Raw genomic sequence first — 18,644 nt, 5'->3', positions numbered from 1 at the left:
GCAGTGATGATGATGGGCGACCAATCGTGCCCGTCAAACCAACTGTGGGGGTGAGAGAAGGAGGACAAGGGTAACGCACGCCGTTGGCGCACCCGCAAACTCGCTTGCACGTGCGGATCGCCTCTCTGCGCAGTGCGGAAACTGCTGACGAGCACAGGTTGTCCTTGCTCAGTGCAGAAGGCAAGTTGCACGTGAATGTGCGAGTATGAGTGCTCGCTCTCTCTTTCACGACATTACGGGAGAAGCTGAGCATGCTCTTGTTTTTCGTCTGCTTCGTTACTGTGAATTTCTTGTTGCTTGGAGATATCGACTGATCTCTCGACCCATATTGGCGTGCCTCCGCACGCGCACACAAGCGTGTTTACTGAATTCGAGCGACCATGGTGATCCTCTCAAGAAGGTGTACAGGGGGGTGCCGCTTGTAAAGGCAATGCCCGACACTGGCTCCCTTTCTCTCTCTGGGGGGCATCTGTACTTGAGACCTATTCGTATGCGTTTATGGCAGTTCTTTACAGTGCCCTCCGTGCCGGCCGTGCTCAGCTAAATACACAGAGACATGCCGACTTTGTTGATTCTCACGAAGAGGAGAAGCTCCTCGTCACGCGTCGCCACAAAATACAACAGCAGCAGCCGAACAAAATTAGAATAAGCGGCGACAACGGTCGCATTGTTGAGGTGTTTAGTAGTAAAGAAGAAAGTTGTATCAATGCAGTGGAATCGGCAACAGCTGCTACAACGATCTTGTCCCCGATATGGGGGGAGGGGTTGTTTGTTTGTCTGCGGGAGATGACTCGTGGCGACGCTCGAAGGGGTCTCTGCATTTGTGGCCTCCCTTCCCTGTTTTCTTCTACCTTGGCCTCTTCTCCTCCCCTCCCCTCCCCCCGCCTCCACGGACCCTCACTTCCGCCGTCACCTCGAAAATCCTCTGCCACCACCACCACCACTACACAACAGTTCATCCTCTCATTCTCTGTAGCGCCTTGCCAGCGCTGCTGGAGCAGTCGGATATTGGGTCATCATCCACCCCCCCCCACACACCTCCCTGTCTCCCTCCGCTTCCTCGTTCAGTGCCTCCGGCACAACGAAGGACAATACGCGTAATACTATAGGCGAAAAACGAGAAACAAAAACAAAACGAAATCATAATGGCAGACCTTTTTGATATTTGGGGGATAGGGGCCGTCGCCAGTCTGATCCCGATGCTCGCGAACGGTCTTCTTTTGGTTGACCGGCCCAAACGGGTCGACATTAATGCCGGAAGGCGGCTCATTCACACAGTGCGGCCCATCATTCCTTACCGTGCCCCGGTGCCGTACACCGGCGGCCGTGTCCGTGCGCTTTTCATCGGAATCAACTACACGGGTATGCGCAACGCACTGCGTGGCTGCGTCAACGATGTTAGCTCGATGCTGGGCACGCTGCAGCAGATCTCCTTCCCGATTAGCGAGTGCTGCATCCTCGTCGACGACCCGTCGTTCCCCGGCTTCTGCGGCATGCCCACCCGCGACAACATCATCAAGCACATGCTGTGGCTGACCGGCGACGTACGCCCCGGTGATGTGCTTTTTTTCCACTTCTCCGGCCACGGCGGACAAGCCAAGGCAACCCGAGACTCGGAAGAGAAGTACGACCAGTGTCTCATCCCACTCGACCACGTGAAGAACGGCAGCATTCTCGACGATGATCTCTTCCTCATGCTCGTAGCCCCGCTGCCGTCTGGGGTGCGCATGACGTGCGTCTTTGACTGCTGTCACTCAGCCAGCATGCTGGATCTGCCCTTCAGCTACGTGGCACCGAGAGTAGGCGGCGGCGGGGCATGCGAGTACATGCAACAGGTACGCCGCGGCAACTTCTCGAACGGCGACGTTGTCATGTTCAGCGGGTGCACGGATAGAGGCACCAGCGCAGATGTGCAGAACGGCGGCCACGCAAACGGTGCCGCCACTCTCGCCTTCACGTGGTCTCTTCTGAACACGCATGGGCTCTCCTACCTTAATATCCTTCTCAAGACACGAGAGGAGCTGCGCAAAAAAGGTCGGGTGCAGGTGCCGCAGCTCACCAGCTCGAAGCCGATCGATCTGTACAAGCCCTTCTCCCTCTTCGGCATGATTACGGTAAACGCGTCCATGATGCATTGCGTGCCGCAGCAGTACCAGCAACGTCCGCAGAGCCTCCCGCCGCAGGTGATGCCGCCTGCAACGGGTTACCCAGTCCACGTACCGCCGCCGCCGCAAGGCTACTACCCTCCACCACAGAGTCCAGGTTGGGGACTTGGCTACCCGGTGCAAGGGATACCGGTGCAGCAGGCAACTCTTGGCGTGTCGCGGTGTCCTCCATCGCAGTACTTACCTGCGCCTCCGCCAGCAGTGTATGCGCCACCTCCACCCGGGCAGCGCGGGCCACCGCAGCCCCCTCCAGCCCAGTACACGTTCAGCCCACTCCCGCCTGGCTAAGATACATCAGAACGTGTGTAGGTGTGTCACGCGCCCACACCACCTCTTTTCCGCTGGCCGCTGCAGGCGAGTCGAACGAGAGGGGTGGAGGAGACGATGTTTTGGCACCGGTTCCAGCGTTCTGACCTTCTCACTGCGCCCCTTCGCACACTCCCTGTGTGTGTGTGTGTGTGTGTCTGTATGTTGACATGGAGCTGGGGGAGAGGGGTGGGCACCGCCGGTTACGGGTCGCATACAACAGCTGGAATGGCGACAGTGACGGGGTGGTGCTCTTTTTGCTTCTCTTACCTTACGTTGCATTACTTCGTGTATATGCGTACATCTCTGTGTGTTCGTGTGTTTTCGTTGCCTTTCCTCTCTGCACTTCAACAGGCGGTCGCGCTGGTGTTTTTTTAGCTGTTTAGAGGAAACTGCGAACCGCTGCCATCTCTCTTCCCTTCCACCGCATTCCGTTCACGTTTTCTTTCTCTTTTCCTCTGCCCCCCCCACCCTCCCCCTCTGCCGCGCGCTGGCTGGGTAGAGGGAAAGATCGGGACGGGTCCTACGCGCTAGGCGTCTGCATGTAACACGGCAGAAGACACTGAAAGGCTCGCGAGTGCCCATCTTTCAAGCAGCGAGCACAAGCGTGTGTTCAAGCTCTTCGCAGCGGACGTGGCCGATGCGACCCTTTTTTCGTCGGAATCGTCAAGACGGCACATTTTCACGCTTATGTGCGGGCCTGGCCAACATCGCCTTCAGCTCGTGTCTACTCGCTCCTCCCCCCCCCCTCCTACTCGAGCCCTCTCGCTTTCTCCTCTCTCTGACGTCCTTCTGAAACCCGCTCGCCCTACCTCGCGCGTTGCCCCGCGCCCTGTGCAATGTGTCTCTCACACACGCACGCACAAGCACAAACACACCTGGATGCAGGTACACACAAGCGTGTGCATGTGTACGTGTGGTGCCCGGTGTTCGATTATAACACACAAAAAAAGATTCCGAGGTGCCAGAGTGAGCCAGAGAGAGCCCTCTGGCATAATAGTCGTAAGCCATCGCCAGCGCACGACGCACATACTACAAACGTAATCACAGCTGCTCTTCGCGATTACGCGATTACTTCAAAAGAGAGCAAACGGAAACGATACCGCGCAAGCATGTTGCGATGCTGTGCAGCAAGCTCTCGCCTGGCGTTGCTATCTGGTTCGGCGAGGGTGTGCACGAGTACGCTGACCCAGTACCCCCGCTGGTGCAGTCGCAGCAGCAGTACGTGCAACACTAACGGCACGACCGGTAGCAACACCAAGTCTAGCTCCGAGCAGGACGCGCGCCAGATGCCGGGCGACGCCGCTGAGAGAGCGAGCGGGTCTGCGGTCGTAAACGGTGCCCCCAGTGGCCACTCCGCCACCAGCGAAATCCAGCAGCGCCACAAGGGTTTCATCGAGCCCTCTGACGATGTCGTCATGGAGACTGCGCGCAAGGCGCTCGCGCGGGAAGGGCGGGATGCAATCCCGGAGGCGATTGTGTGGAGCTGGGAGACGACGGCACCTCCCATCCTCGCCAGGGGGAAGCAGAACATCTACGACCTCACGGACGATATCCCAAAGCACGTGAAGCCGTTCTGGTACCACGAGTACTACCAGCAGCGCGAGTACTTCCGGCTGCAGCGCGAGAAGCGGCCCCTGAAGGAGCGCATGAAGTTGTGGGCTGGCGTGCTGACAGCCATGGCCGTCGCCGGGGCAGTGCTCACATTCTTTCGGGTATGGGTGGAGCAGCCACGCGAGATTCGTCAGCTGCGTGAGGAGCTGTTGCAGCGCACATACGGGCGTGTTCTCGAGCTAGCAGCCGGGCACGGACAGAATATCGGCGCCTATCCGTACGCAGTCCACGAGGTCGTGCTAACGGACTCCAACCCGCAGCAGCTGCAGGCCATGCGCTACCGCATCCCCCATACTGCTTATCCAAAGTACGACGTGAAGCGCGTGCGCTCGGAAACCCTGGACAATTTCAAGGACGGCGAGTTCGACTGTGTCGTAGACATGTTCGGCCTCTGCCACCTGCGCGACCCCGTCATGGCACTGCGTCAGATGCAGCGCGTCGTGAAGCCGAGTGGAATGATCTTGCTGCTGGAGCACGGCGCGAGCCCTTACCCGCCGGTAAACTGGTTTCTCGACTACTTTGCGCAGCAGCACAGGGTTAACACGCACGGTTGCAAGTGGAACTCCCCAATCCGCCAGTACCTTCAGGAGTCACGGTTGGAGGTGAAGGAAATCCGCAACATGCACTACGGCACCACCTACTACGTCGTGGCTTACCCGGAGGTACTGGAGGCGTACAAGGACCATGAGACAAAGGCGGAGCAGGTGAAGGAGTGAATCCAGATAATGATGTGAGGCAGTGCACTGCCATCACCGCCCTCTCGAGCGAGTGAAGTCGAGAAGGATAAGTGTAGTCACATGCCTGTATGTGTGTATGTGTGTGTGTGTGTGCTCGCGCCTCTCCTCCTTGGCATGCACAAGTCTCTCTCTTTTCTCGTTTCAGTTGCTGTTGTTGCCTTTGCTGCTCTGTATCTCAGTGCTGCTCTAGTCATAGATAACAGTATCTGAAAACGTTCGGATGGGTAACCGGAGGAGGTGCTGCAGCAGCCAGAGAGGATGGAGTGAGAAGGGGGCGGCGGCTCTCTGTGTCTTCTCCGCTGTGTATTGGAGCTGCTTGGAGTCCTTCAGGGTCAGCGCATGCGTGTGTGGATGTGTTTGCCCTGGTGCTTGTAGGAGATGTGTGTGCGTGTATCTCTACCATCCTTGATGACGAAGGGAAACCTCACCGTTGCACCTCAGGGTCGAGTACATCGACTCTGTGTGTGGGGAGGCCAAGCAGCACCCCCTATCCCTGCCGATGCCGAACCACCTGCGGTGGTGGCGCGGGGTCAAGCACCCGCGACGTGGTGGTGTGAGAACGCTTCATCGCTGCTCATGCCGGCAGCCATGCCGTGGATGGCGTTGCGTCGGGGCGGCCTGCGGCAGCGAGCACGCGTGTGCCGTCCATGTGGTGGTGGGCAGCGTGTCCGCGCGACGCGAACGTGCCCCGCCCGGCCCTCGCACTGCCCACTGGTGGTGGGTAACCTGCGTGCCGCCGCGAGGGGATGCACCAGGGATGGCGACTGGCATGATGTGAGCCGCTGTGAGGCGACATGCGAGGCGGCGGGTTGGTAAGGCTCGAGGCGGTGCTTAGTCGACGGAGTTGGCGCACTGCCGTGCCTCACGAGATGAGTCTGTGACTGGCTGGAGTAGAGCGCAGCGGAAATCATGTTGTATGAAAGGGAATGGGCACACTTTGGATAATAGTAAAAATGTCCCTACCTTTCTGTGGTGGTGGTGGTGCTGGCCGTCGGCGGCATGCAAGCAGAGGCGGCAAGGGGCTGCTGTGTGCCTGCCCGTACTTCTCAAAAATTCTTCCTCTTTCGTGGACCTGTCGCTGCTCATGTGCACGCTCGACTCAGAGTCGGGCGAACCATCTCTGCACGCGTGGTGTCAAGTATCGAAATCAAAGCTTTCGAAATGTAAAGTGGCGCCGCGGAAAGGGCGTGGTGCCCTCGCGCACCGGCAGGTGCTGCACGCTCAACGCACGGAAGAGCGCACGCGTCAAGAACACGAGACGAACGCTGTTTTTGTGTGCGTCTCCCTACGTCTGCCTGCGCGACCCGGCAGTAGCAGCGGTTCAGAGACGAAGATGGAATCGGAGGAGAGAAAGGGATTGCGTGAATGCGCGCATGGGTCGCGCATTCAAGACCCTCCCCCTCCCAGCACTTCATGTCCTCCCGCACGCCTTCTCCCGCTCCCCCCTCCAACCCTCATCGTTGTATCGCCACACCGCCTTTGTACGTTTGCGGCTTCCTTTTCTGCACCCTTCCCCCTCTGCTTTCTCCCTTTCACTGCCTCTGCCCATGTGGCTGTGGCTACTCTAAGAGGCATGCAAAGGCGGCACACACGCATGCACGCGAGGCAATCGACACAGCTTCGCATAAGTATAGAGAGCGATCAAGGAACACCTTCATTCCCCCTCCCTGATCTCCTCTCTCTCTCTCTCTCTCCATTCCCACCGCAGACAAGTCAAAGAGCGACGCTACCCAGAAACATACTGAGGGGAAAGGGGAGGACAGTGTGGTACATCACAGAGTTTGTGTGCTACAAGATGTGAATGTCGTGCATTGGACAGCGATGCCCTCCATCTCACGCGGTGCTGCTCCTGCCTGCCCCTAGTGGTGGTGCGAGAAGCGGCGCATACACCACAGCACCACCGCAGCACACAGCTACTACGTGCCTCAGATGCTTCGTTGAGTCGCTTCAAAAGGGCACGCCACCACCCTCCGCGGATGAGGTGCACCGCGGTGCCGTAGCCATCATGGAGGCGCTTGTGCACAACTGCCCCGCCAGCGAAGATGGCGAAGGCGCGCTGCTGGCCTGGACATCCGACTGGCTGACGTTCGACCGCGACACCGACCCCTGTGCAATACTCGCCTTCTCTGGGGAGGTGCGCGCTCTGCATCCGCGCCGTATGGGCTCCACTTTGGCCGATGTCCTTGTCGCGTTGTACGCGTACGTCGTGCGCCATGGAGGCCGTGTCAGCGGCGGCCGCTCGGTGGCAGCGACTGATAAGACGGGCGGAAGAACAACACTGGGCACCGCTGCTGGCTCACTTCACAGTCTGGGTCGCGACGTGGAAGACGGTTGGTGGGTCGTGCTCGTCGACCTTGCCCAGTTTCTCTTCTCCTGTTGGGATCTGCTGTTGGTCGGCTTGCCGACGCCTTTGTCGCAACAGGTGCCGCCGTTGCACACCAACATGGCGATTCTAACTTCCCACGAGGCTTCGTTACAGTGCCGTAGTGCTGTTTGTGACTGCTCACCCGCTGGCCCGTTGTCATCGCTGATTTTGCTTGGGGAAACGGGCGACGGCGTGCCTGAGGAGGACGCACGGCAGTGCTGCTACTGGGAAGGAGAGGAGAAGGAGCCTGTGCAGCGCTCCGGGTCTCACGAGAGCGTCGCTCAGGTGACCGCCGAGTCCGTGCACGACGTAGTTCGCCGAGTTATAAGTGAGATTTTCTCTGTCGCCGACGACGACGCAGCTACCATTGAGGCAGGTCACAGCGGCGGCCCGCTCCGGAGCCCCGCTGCCGCCGCCACATTTCTGAAGCTGGTGCAAGCCTCTCCCCTGCTCCGGCGGCTTGTATGCTCTTCTCCACTTCTCATCCGCTCCCTTGCGCGGTACCTCCTACCACGGCTCGTTTCGCTGCATCACCGTCAGCAACAGCAGCAGCTCCATCATCACGCCCCCGGTGAGCTAGGGGGAAAAAGTGCAGTGGCTGCCACCGCCATCGAAGCACTGCTTTCCACGCTATACGCCGTCTCCTCATCTGCAGCCTTGTCTACATCGATGTGGTCTGCGCAGCCGCTGCTAGTCGTCGCGTCGCAGCTGTCGTGCCGCTGCCGCTCTTCGGACTGTGAGATGTCACCGGCATCCTCGCTTGCTGACAGCGACGGCGCCACGCTGCTCAAAACCCTGTGCGCGGTGCTGCAGTCTTGTTGTGGGGCATACCCGTCCCCGTTGCGCCTACAGACCTTGCGGCTTTTGCACCTGCTGAGCTCTTCACCCACGACGCGGCACGCGCTCTTCTCCTCGTGCCACCGCGATGAAGTGCCAAGCATGTTTTCGATGCACGAGGAGAAGCCAGAACCAGAAGATGCAGCAGCTGCTGCCGCGGCCGTGTCGAGCTCTCAGAGGCGGAGTGTGCTGGATGTTGCACCGCACCTGCTGCCGCTATTGCTCAGCGGCGAGGGCGAGGAAGAATCGGTCCAGCTCAGCTGCAGCACGCTGCAGCTGATACTCCTCCACGTTCAGTCTCCACGTCTTTATGCGCCACTCTCCGACCATCACAACAACACTGCCCACACCACAACCACGGCAGCAGCTGGTGTGACCGCCACCTTCACCGAAGACGGTATCGTCGGGACCGCAGATGACGTGTCGGGCATCAAGGCGGCAGCTCACCTCGCGCACCACATAAAAGACTACGCGATGCAGGCGCTCTACTCCTGCACGTGCAAGACCGGGTACGCCTTGGTTGGGCTGCTGGACAGTGCGGCGTGTGTTGTAACTGGCGCACGTGCGCTGCTGCAATGTGCGAGCATTGGAGCAGAGGCATCTGCCCAGTATGACGATGCAGCAGTGCGATGGGAACAGCGGCAGGACTGGCGCATCATCTTCCATGTCGCAGAGGTGGACATGGCGCTCTTCGGCGTGCTTCTCCAAGGGACCGCTCTGCACGATGCACTTGCCCAGTGCAACGGCGCCTGCGTCGGTGACGACGGCAGCGAAACCCGACTTGTCTGGGATGAGGTTGCAAGCAGCATCGTCGCTGTCGCGTCGCAGGAGCGCGGCGCGCAACTGTCCCTCTACAGCTTCCTGCGCTGCCTGGACGCGCTTGCTGCCGGGATGCGGGGCAATGTGCAGGCTCTCTGGTCCAACCGTCTGCGCCAGCTGGCGCACGAACTACTTGAGCGTGTGGACGGCCATGTGCAAGACGCGAGGTGGCGGCCAGCCGACAGCGCAGCCGCGATGAGGACGTTTTCGGCTTTGGTGATGGTTGGTGCGCTCCATTGCAACTCCAATGACGGGTCCCTGGCCACCACGGCTGCGCCCCACGTTCGCGACGCGGCGGACACGCTCCTTCTACGGCGAATGGTGGACCCTCAGACACTGCATCTTCTGACGCGGGTGACAGCAGCCTACCTACCGGCTTTGTGTGATCTCCTCCTCCCCCTAGGTGTGCAGCTACTCGACGATGCTGCGTGCACAGGCGAACTCATCGCGATTCACTGCCCGGTGCCTAGCGGTTACCCCACAGTGACGTCGGCGTCCGTGGAGGAGAGTCGCTGTCTGCTCCGCATTGCAACGCTTCTCATGCGCAATCAGCGTGAGAGCTGGGCAACCCCGACGCCGACATTCACGTCCAAGGAAGGTCGCACGCGGCGTGCAAGTGACGACCACAGTCCCGCTGGCCAAAAGCCCACCATCCCACCCTACCCTATGCGAGGACAGCCCCACATGTCGTCGTACACCTCCTGCGGCACAGGACGCTCAAATGGCGGCGCCGACAGGGCCGGGCTGTTAGATGTACTGCTTGGCTTCTATCCGGAGGCGCCGGAGCTGTTAGCGGCGCGGACGGAGCTCATCCACGCTGTGGCACGAGGCCCCGGCGCTGCCGATGCACAACCGGAGCTCCTCGTTGCCCGTGCCTCCGCGTTCGTGGGCGCTGCGTCACTGACTGAGGTAGCGATGTGCGCGAGTGACCTCCAGGCCTCGCTTTTGCTGAGTCTGGCAACGCTCGGGTGTCGTCCGTGCGTCGGACGACAAGAGCTGCGTGCCATGCTGGAGGGCCAGTGCCGAGTGTTGTGCAGCCGTCTACAGCAAGCAGGCTTCAGCGACTCCACTCGAGCGCCAGTTGCATTATGGTCAGCTGAGGCGGCAGAGGAGGAGGGTGATGTTCTCGGCCCGGCAATCTCGGAGACAGCATCCGGCCGCGACGGCGACGACGACGCGGGCCTGCTGCTCGACACACTGCAGGAAGTGTTCATCCTATTTGTTGTGCGCATGTTATGGCACGGCGGTGCGGAGTCGGGTCCTTCTCAGCCGTTGCCATCACCGTCGTCGCAGGCGTCTACCACCGATGCCGCGGCCGATCGTTTTTTCTCTGAGGCACACGCGCACGCGCTCATGATGTGCGTGGAGGATAGTGTGGGGTTGCGGGAAGGTGTGCGCCAGCTCCTCTTCGACCTTCACACGCAGTATCGCGTGGACGTGCGTGGCTTCCTGACGCTTCTCCAAAGCGAGAAAGACGACGTGCCGCGACAGCGACCGCAGCAGGCACAGGCCCCGTCGTCCGCGCTCTTCGCCGCTGCCGTGTTGAGCGTGATCCTTTACGATGGAGACGAGCCCGGGCTCTCGACGGCACAAGCCGGTGCGGCATCGCCGCTTGGTACGTATATGCACTCTCTTCGCTCAGTGCATTGGCTCACCGACACCTCGTCACAGGAAGCAGGCGTGCCTTTCTCGGTCGGACTGCTCTTGAGGTCGGTATTCCGTGTGGCACGAAGGGAGCTCCTGTCCCTCGATGGCCTTCAGCACCCCCAAGAGCAGCCGGCGGATGCAGCGCTGGCCACCACCGCCACATTTCCCGCAGTCATTGGAGGTCTGCACTTCGTCTGTGACGAGCTGGCATTTCAGCAGCGCGGCTTGCAAGGCGGCACTTTGCCGGTGCGGCGCGTGGGAGAGGAACTCGCAGCCAGAGAGGACGTTCCGGTTTCGGCCCCCGACTCGTCACCAGGTGTGGCGCTTTCAATTTGCGTGTTGCGTGAGCACCTCGTACCGCTTCTCCTCCGCACCAATAGCAGCAGTGTGGCGCACCGCAAGAACCTGTCCATGGCCGTCGCTGCCCTCCAGTACTCCACAGTGCTCCTGCGGCTGATGTCTCTCGCGCTGTGGCCCCTCGCACCGGCGACGTGCACGTCAGTGGACGCAGTACTGACCGAGTATGCCATGAGCCGCGCTCGCCAGCTTCTAGCGCTCACAACAGCTGAACTGACGCGCGCTGACGGCGCCGCCCGCAAGCTTCTTTATCCCCTTCTGCAGCTGCTGTACCTGCTGCTCATGCGCGCGCACAAGGTCGATGTGGTGCGCCGCTATGGCACCGACTTGCTTTTCTTTGCCTTCAGAGCAAGACACGCTGCCATAACACGCGCCCACCTGATCGTCTTTGGAGAAGTGGAGCAGGGTGCTCTGACAGACTCTGATGAAGACAGCGCGCAGGTCTGCGTCATTGCGTCCATTGTGTACATCATGGCTCAACAAATTGCCGCCCCAAGGCGAAAAGGGGCGACGGGGGATAATGAGGTAAGGAGTGTCGAGGACGTTGCTCGTGCGGCCTCCGGCGGCGCCGCAGCAGTCGGCGGAGGGGGGCTAGAGCCACCGTCGCGGAAAGACATGCCGTGGCATGTGTGGGTCCCCGTCTTACGGTACTACTGGTGCTTTCGGACCGCCGTTAGCCGCACCGCCAACGACCATGTCGTGCGTGAGCAACGGCGAAGCGTGCTGCGCATACTGGTGTCCGGCGTGGAGTATGTAATTCGACTCTGTGGGGTTTCGCACCTGGCGTGCTGCAGCCACAGCGCAGCTCACGTTGGCAAAGACCCCGACCGAGATGAGCGGCAAGCCGCAACTATCTTGATTGACTGGTGCACTGAGCTGATCTTCACCTCTTGGAGGAGCGGCGACGATTTCAATGACGCGCACCCCAACGGCACAATCGTTGCGGCGCGCCTGCTATACCTTCTCTTCTACCGCTTTCGTGCGCTAGCTGCGAACTCTGTGTGGTTCAACGCCCTCGCCCTGAGCTGCATGCGTCAGACAGCGCCGTCGCGGCTGCTACGGCTCCCACTGGCCGCTGAAGGGTGGCTGCTCGCCGCGATCATTCAAGTTCTGCCCTACGTGCAGCATTCGCGCGCATATGGCAACTATGTGAAGGGAAGCGCTGCCAAGTTCTTTGAGAAGCCGGAAATTGCGGTGCGCGTAAAACTGTTGCCGCACCCTCCACCAAAGGAGGCGGCAACGGCAGGTGCAGCACGCCTTGTTGATACTTCTGGCGGTTGGGCTGATGTGTCGGCTGCGGAGCCCGAGCTCAGCTGCGTCCTTCGCATTCTCGTGACGGCGTGTCGGCAATACGAGTTGTCCCAGCACCGCTTGCGCAGCAGCAGCAGCAGCAGCAGCCTCGAGGTGATCGTTCCGCTGGGCTTGCAGTTTGTGGAGGAGGCTCCTATACGTGACTGCCCTTCTGTTCTGGAGTACGCCTTCCCCTACACAGTCCCCTTCACGACAACCGCGGCACCACCTCTCCTGCTCGTCTTTCGCTGCTTTGCCGACCAGATCCACGCGTGACGTGTCTTCTGCTGATCTCTCTGCTCTCAAGCTCTCTCTTGTTTTGGCGTTGCTCTGTTTCGCCCCCACTGCTCAAATACAGTTTCTGTATCGACAGCTGTTAGAGAAGCGCGGCGGATCTTTGGTCTAATCACCTCCTTCGGAGAAAGGCACTCACGAGGGCTTCGTCGCATGATACCCAGCATGCGTGTGAGATGCGCGTGCCAGTCCACCCAACCCCTCTCTTTCTCCCTCAGACCTGCTCCTCCACCCCTCCCTCTCTCAAAAGTGCCCACACAAGCACACCCGTGCGCGAAAGACGCCTCGACTCACGCCGTCACTGCACCCGCGCGTGTGTCTCCCGCGCTCTCTCCCTCCATTGATGTATGTATTCCTTCCTTGGCAAAGCCGCAGTGCCCGTCCTTTGTGTTTCTGCTCATCTTTTTTCCCTCTGCCCCCACGCTCTGCATGCAGCCAGAGAGGTCTGCAGCGTATCGAAAGTGCCCGTGATCAGTGAGGAACTAGTGTAGATGCGTCGCTCTTTGCCTCTCCTGCCCTTGCTCCTCTTCCCCTCTATATGTGTGTAGCAGGATGAGTCTGCGACGCAGTGCCGCGCGGTGGCAGCCGGCGTACACAGTGCTCGCACACCGCTCTAGCGGCCTCTCCGCAGCAGTCCCAGAACGCCATCATGTCCGACCAGAGACGCCTGGTCTATCTGCCAGCTCTCATATGTGGGTATCTGTGGTGGGTGCCTTCTATGACGAGTTTTTGTTGTACACGCAGCACTGCTCGAGTGAAGTGCGCCTCAAACACGCGGCAGAGGCCGCAATGCTGCGCTGCCTCGATGAAGAGCGAGCCAGCGAGGCGCTCGAAGTGTACGAAGCGATGTGCCGATGTGGGCTTGTCGGGATGTCACGAACGCTCGGTCGCAGCAGCTGCCGTACGTCGCCAACCACGACTGTGCCACGCACGTGCACGTCCCAGGCCTCTGTCTCCTTAGATCAGCTGGCTCGGCGTGCGTTGACACACGTGCCGCACCGCCAGCGCCAGAATTCAATGCTGGCACTTCTCATGGCGGCAGAGCTCGACGCGCCTTCGCCTACTACAGACCACAGCGATGACCGCAGGGATGCAGGCTCGCCTCATGACAGCCGCGACTTGAATGCGTCATCATGCAATGCGTACGCAACCTCCATAGCAACAGACGATGAGAGAGGAGTGTCTGGAGAGGTCACGCTTCTGTCACAGGCCCGGGCCCCCTCCGCCGCGGAGCAGGCGCGAATTCGCGTCCAGCAACGCCTACACGCTCTCCGCATAACGCAGCAGCTTCGCCAGCCGCTTGGGAAGGAGTGCTGCTTGGTGGAGATGCTGCAGCTCTGTGCACCTTCCGACGTCGGCTCACGTGCTTTCACGGCGGTTAGGAAGGTGACAGATGAGGTCGAAGTCGGCCCTCTGCACACTCTTTCGCACGTGGTCTTGCACCACCCCTTCACCCACATGCAGCCCTCCGTGCCGTGGGCACAGCAGGAGGTACACTGGGAAGAGATCAGCTCGCGTGCGTGTGCGCGGTCTTTGACCCCGGCCGATGCTGCCCGCCTCACCAAGATCGAGGATGCCGTTAGCCCGTACCGACCCTTCTGCAAGAGCTCGCTAATGTTCCTCGCGCGGATGGTGCCGAACTGGGATGCGGTGCTGGTGCGCCGCGTCGCCGAGACGCTGGTATTACCTGCCGCCGCGCATAGCGTTTTCCCAGAGTCGTACCGGCGTCTGCGTTCCACGGCAGCGCAACGCAGACGTTACTCGGCGAGGGCAGCACTGTCGACGCCAGGGGCAGCTGGCGACCAACTTGCCGCCCCTGGGTGCTGCGCTTCGTGGACAGACTCAGCCACGCACCAATTGTTTGGAGAGGAGAGCTGCGACGGCCACGTGTCGCCACTGTTGCGAGTCGAGTGTCTTGTTAAGCGACGCGTACATCACGACGTCGTCGTTCCCGACACGGCATACGTGCTGCAGTGCTTTCAGCAACTCAAGCAACTGGCGCGCCACCGCGAAGTCATCGTGACGCACGGTGTCTTTCTCGGTCTTGTGGCTGCCGCCTCGCTTCCCACCCACCCCACTCGCTTCCACGCACGACGCGTGCTACGAGACATCATGTGTGCCACCACCACGGCCGTCACCGGCAAGGCGAGCGCCGAGGCTGGAGGCCAGCTGGGCGTGCAGGGCCTGGCGTCGACGGGACGCCGACGCCACCAGCAGCAGCAGAGCGGGTTCACCCTGTTGGGGCTCCAGGATGAGTTGGCGCTGCTCGAGCGGTGCCCGGAGCGCTTTTACTTGTCGGAGCTCTCATCCGCTTCCTCGCTCTCGGACTGGGCCCTCATGGGTCAGCGGACCTCGCTCGACTCAGCCGCGCGCGTCGGCGACATCGAATACGGGGGCTGTCTCTCCGTCGTACTCGTCGCGAAGCAGCTAAAGCGCATGATTGCAGCGCACGACCGCGGCGAAGACTTCTTGGCAAACAACGCGGCGACTGTCCCCACCAGCACATGCGTCGGGATAGATAGCCTTGTGCAGCACATCTTGCAAGGCAACAGCAACGCCGCTAGCCCTAAGATACCTTCATCGAAGCAGTGGACAAGCCCGCTCTTCAAGAACCGCTCCTGTGGTTTGCGGGCTCACATGCCGATCGTGGTAGCCACGACACACGAAAGCACACGGGCGGCGGCCTTTACGGTAGGCCTCAATATGCACCCACCGGCCGGTGTGGCACCGTGAGCTGGCAGAGGGGCCACACCGCCGGCATGTTACTTTTCTTCCTTTTATCGATCTCTTGCGTGAAAGGCGGGTCCTTCACACTCCTCTGCCCATGTGTACACTCGTGCACACATGGGCAGATGCAACGTTGGCATGAGCAGCAGCGGTGGAATGAGGGGTTGTCGCCTCCCTGTGCGGCTTGCTCATGCACATCTCATCGCCAACGGTGAGTGCCATTGTATGCGCTGCGACAACGAAACCAAAGAACCGACGGAAGACAAGACGAAGCGCGCTTTCGAGTGGGGTGCGCGGCTGCGTCGTTCAACGGTGGGCCCCTCGCCTCCTTTTGATCACCGCCTTGTGTTTGTCTGTTCTCTCTCCTTCCGGAGTCGTCGACTGTGAGCGCTGGTCATCGCCACTTGTGTGTGCTTACCCATTCATGCCTATGCGCTGTTGCGTTCACGACGCAACCAGAGCACATGTACACACACACGCACACACGCATGTGTGTGTGTGTGTGTGCAACTAGATTCGCGCCCTTGTTGTGCGCTTGATCTCTGTTGTTCTGCCGCCTCCTCGTAGTCCCTCTGTCGCGCCTCAGACTTACGCGTCTTCCCTCTTTTTCTTTCATTTTCTTTGCCCTCTGCCTTCGCGTCTGCCCCTGACCATCTCAACCGCCACCATCGGTGCCGCAACTGGTACCCTCCCGACCTCCCCCCCCCCACACACACACACGCACCTCTCGCAGTAGTGTAACTAATTTCTTACTTTGTAGAAGAAAACGAGCTCACAGGCACCCACGTACCCACGCAAGGACATCGACCATCATCTCCCCCCTCTCTCTCGACTCCTCCCTTCTCTGATCTGCGTGCGTGTCGGTGAGTCAGACCACAATGTTCCGCCGCTCCTTCATCTCGGCCTTTCAGGCCACCCGCCCCGCCCGCGTCTCGCTCGTCTTCAAGCAGCTAGAGGGTAACATGCCCCTGACCAAGAAAGACAAGCCGGTCGACTCGTGGTCGGACGAGTTCATGAAGCCGCCGCAGTCGGCGGAGATGACGAAGAAGTATGGCCGCTACGCCAAGTACTCCGACCCGGCTCTCTGCGACGTGGACACCTCAGATGAAGTCGTGCTGAACACGTACCCGGAGGGTGCTCCGCAGGGCCGCATCGAGGCCACCGCCGGCGTGGCTCTGAAGGACTACGATGCAAGCATGTGGGACGAGGAGTTCTTCCGCAAGCACATCCTCAAGCCGAAACTCGCCGACGACATGGAGGACCGCGCCCGTGTCACGGACTACGCGCTCAACTCCGCGATGCTCGGCTTTGTAATCCTCATGGCCCGCTACGCCGTGCTGCCGCTATGGTACGTTGGGCAGCCCGCCATGTCCATGGTCGGCCAGATGAACATCGAGGCCGAGGTCGGCGAGCTCGACGAGCGCCAATGCACGACGGTCGTGTGGCGTGGCAAGCCCGTTTTCGTGTACCGTCGCTCGGCTCGTCAGATGAAGGAGGTGATGGAGACGCCGCTGTCGGCACTCAAGGACCCTGAAACCGACGAAGCCCGCTTCCCGGACCACCGCGACAAGGCTGTCGTCATTGCCATCTGCACCCACCTCGGCTGCGTGCCGATCCCCAACGAGGGTCTCTTCAACGGCTTTTTCTGCCCGTGCCACGGCAGCCACTACGACCCCTCCGGCCGTATCCGCCAAGGCCCTGCCCCGCTGAACCTTGAGGTGCCGCCGTACCGCTGGATCGATGACCACACAATTTACATGGGTAAGCTGTAAGCTGCTCCCGTCTGGGGCGCAACCATGTGCACACACTCTTGTGCTGGCGACGTCTTTTTCTCTGTCTTTGCTCTTGTCGTTGCGATGAGCAACGCGCCTGGCGTGTCCACGCTTGAGAGGTATAGGGTGCTGCATGACTCCCGTGGCTCTGTCGGCGCGCTCCGTCGTGCTGGGTTGTCATTGCGAATAGTGGGCATGGGTCGGAGAGCAAGTGATCTTGGGTGTTGTCGTCGTTTCTGTTCTCTCCCCTTGCGCGCGGGTGTGTGGGTGTCGGTGTGCGTGGCAAACTATTTTTCTTTTGCATAGGAACGTCGTATCTCCAACGGGGAGTCCCTTAGAATGCACACAGACACACATGTATACGTACAAGCCCGGTCAAGCACACGTACGTGTGTCTTGCCCTCCATCACTCGTCACACACGCACAGACACGCACACAGCCCGACCGCGAACCCGTACACACAACCGCGAAACGCCCACACCACCACATCCTTCTCTCTCTCTCTCCCTGTCTTGGTCGGCTTTATGAGACGATGCTATTCACGCGCAGGAGATGTCGCATGTGTCTAGAAGGCTCGCGGGTGTGTGCGCTTTATTCGGGGGGTTCTTTGTGTGCATGAGTGTGTGTGTGTGTGTGTGTGTGTGTATCTATGCATGTGCGCATGTGTGCTCTTACCTTTCTTCCTTTAACAAAACAAGTAGCAGTATCTTATCAGCACCAGCACTAAAGCATGTGAAAGGCAAACAAACAACAGCAAAAAGGGGGGAAAGACCCCCTTCACGCCAACAGAGGCCACACCAATGAGCCTGGCGCATCGGGCGCACGCGTCCCCTTACAGCAGCAAAGGAAGGCACGGCGACGGGGAGGAGAGGCAAGTTAGCCGGCAAGGAGCACCATCTTCAAGCGCGCCACAAGAAAAGAGGTGATGTGTTTGTAAGGGCAAAGCAAAGATTGTTACGAACGCGGGAGAGGGAGCAAGAGGAAGAAAAGGGGAGGGGGGAAGAAAAACGGTGGTAAGGTGCAAGCGTGGTATTCTCTGGTGTCTCCACCAAGCCGTCCGCGATCCCCCGCCCCCCCCCCTCCTCTTCATTTCTCCTCTCGCTTCCACGATCTCTCTGTCTTTATCTTCTCGCGTTTCTGTGGTGGTGGTGGCCGCTGTCGTTGGCCTTGGAGAGGATGTCTGTGTACGCGCGTGCCTCTCCGCCGAAGTTAGGGTGCTCACAAGCGCGCGTACATCTGCGTGCCCTCCCCCCTCCCTTTTCTCTGTTCAGACGGGCGGTGCTACGACGATTATGTCATGTCATTTTCCTTCTTGGGAGCTTCTTTCTTCTCCCTCCCTCCCTACCCTTCTGTGTCGCACACCTCACCAAATACTGCACGCACTCAACAGCTACATGCCCCCCCCCCACACACACACATACACACACACGAATGCATACATAGATCCACAGATAAGCAGACATGCATAGCGCTTCTGTCTATTACAATCAAAGGCACGCGTAAGAACGGTAAATGCGGACAGATCTCGCTTCTCTACCCCCGCTGCCCTGTCCTCCCCCCCACCCACGACCACCACTGTACAATTAAAACAAAAACGAAGTGACGTTGGCTTTGTGAGGGCGGTGGTGTTCAGAGAGCGGGTTTGATACTTTCCCGTTTCGAGGGTCACACATGCGTCTTCTTCCTTTTCTGCTTTCCAGGTTGTTTTACACAC

General features: G+C 60.0%; 5 protein-coding genes across 5 annotated transcripts; all 5 read left to right on the top strand.

Annotated features, from left to right (window-relative positions):
- Window positions 1-1,145: 1,145 nt before the first annotated feature.
- MCA5 (putative metacaspase) lies at window positions 1,146-2,453 on the top strand (the record flags this gene model as incomplete). The annotated part of the gene is made up of 1 exon (XM_003722502.1): window positions 1,146-2,453. One exon carries the CDS (start codon window positions 1,146-1,148, stop codon window positions 2,451-2,453), a length of 1,308 nt encoding a protein of 435 aa, XP_003722550.1.
- A 1,307-nt stretch (window positions 2,454-3,760) lies between these two features.
- Window positions 3,761-4,801, top strand: LMJF_35_1570 (conserved hypothetical protein; the record flags this gene model as incomplete). The annotated part of the gene is made up of 1 exon (XM_003722501.1): window positions 3,761-4,801. One exon carries the CDS (start codon window positions 3,761-3,763, stop codon window positions 4,799-4,801), a length of 1,041 nt encoding a protein of 346 aa, XP_003722549.1.
- Window positions 4,802-6,827: 2,026 nt separating this feature from the next.
- On the top strand, window positions 6,828-12,413 carry LMJF_35_1560 (conserved hypothetical protein; the record flags this gene model as incomplete). Its single annotated transcript, XM_003722500.1, has 1 exon — window positions 6,828-12,413. One exon carries the CDS (start codon window positions 6,828-6,830, stop codon window positions 12,411-12,413), a length of 5,586 nt encoding a protein of 1,861 aa, XP_003722548.1.
- A 708-nt stretch (window positions 12,414-13,121) lies between these two features.
- On the top strand, window positions 13,122-15,164 carry LMJF_35_1550 (conserved hypothetical protein; the record flags this gene model as incomplete). The annotated part of the gene is made up of 1 exon (XM_003722499.1): window positions 13,122-15,164. The coding sequence occupies one exon, from the start codon at window positions 13,122-13,124 to the stop codon at window positions 15,162-15,164; it is 2,043 nt and encodes a 680-aa protein (XP_003722547.1).
- An 872-nt stretch (window positions 15,165-16,036) lies between these two features.
- On the top strand, window positions 16,037-16,930 carry LMJF_35_1540 (putative reiske iron-sulfur protein precursor; the record flags this gene model as incomplete). Its single annotated transcript, XM_003722498.1, has 1 exon — window positions 16,037-16,930. One exon carries the CDS (start codon window positions 16,037-16,039, stop codon window positions 16,928-16,930), a length of 894 nt encoding a protein of 297 aa, XP_003722546.1.
- Between the last annotated feature and the right edge of the window lie 1,714 nt (window positions 16,931-18,644).

The sequence above is a fragment of the Leishmania major genome, chromosome 35, assembly GCF_000002725.2.
Source record: "Leishmania major strain Friedlin complete genome, chromosome 35".
Taxonomy (NCBI): Eukaryota; Euglenozoa; class Kinetoplastea; order Trypanosomatida; family Trypanosomatidae; genus Leishmania; species Leishmania major.
The sequence above is the reverse complement of the archived record's forward strand: the minus strand, read 5'-3'. Positions and strand labels throughout refer to the sequence as shown.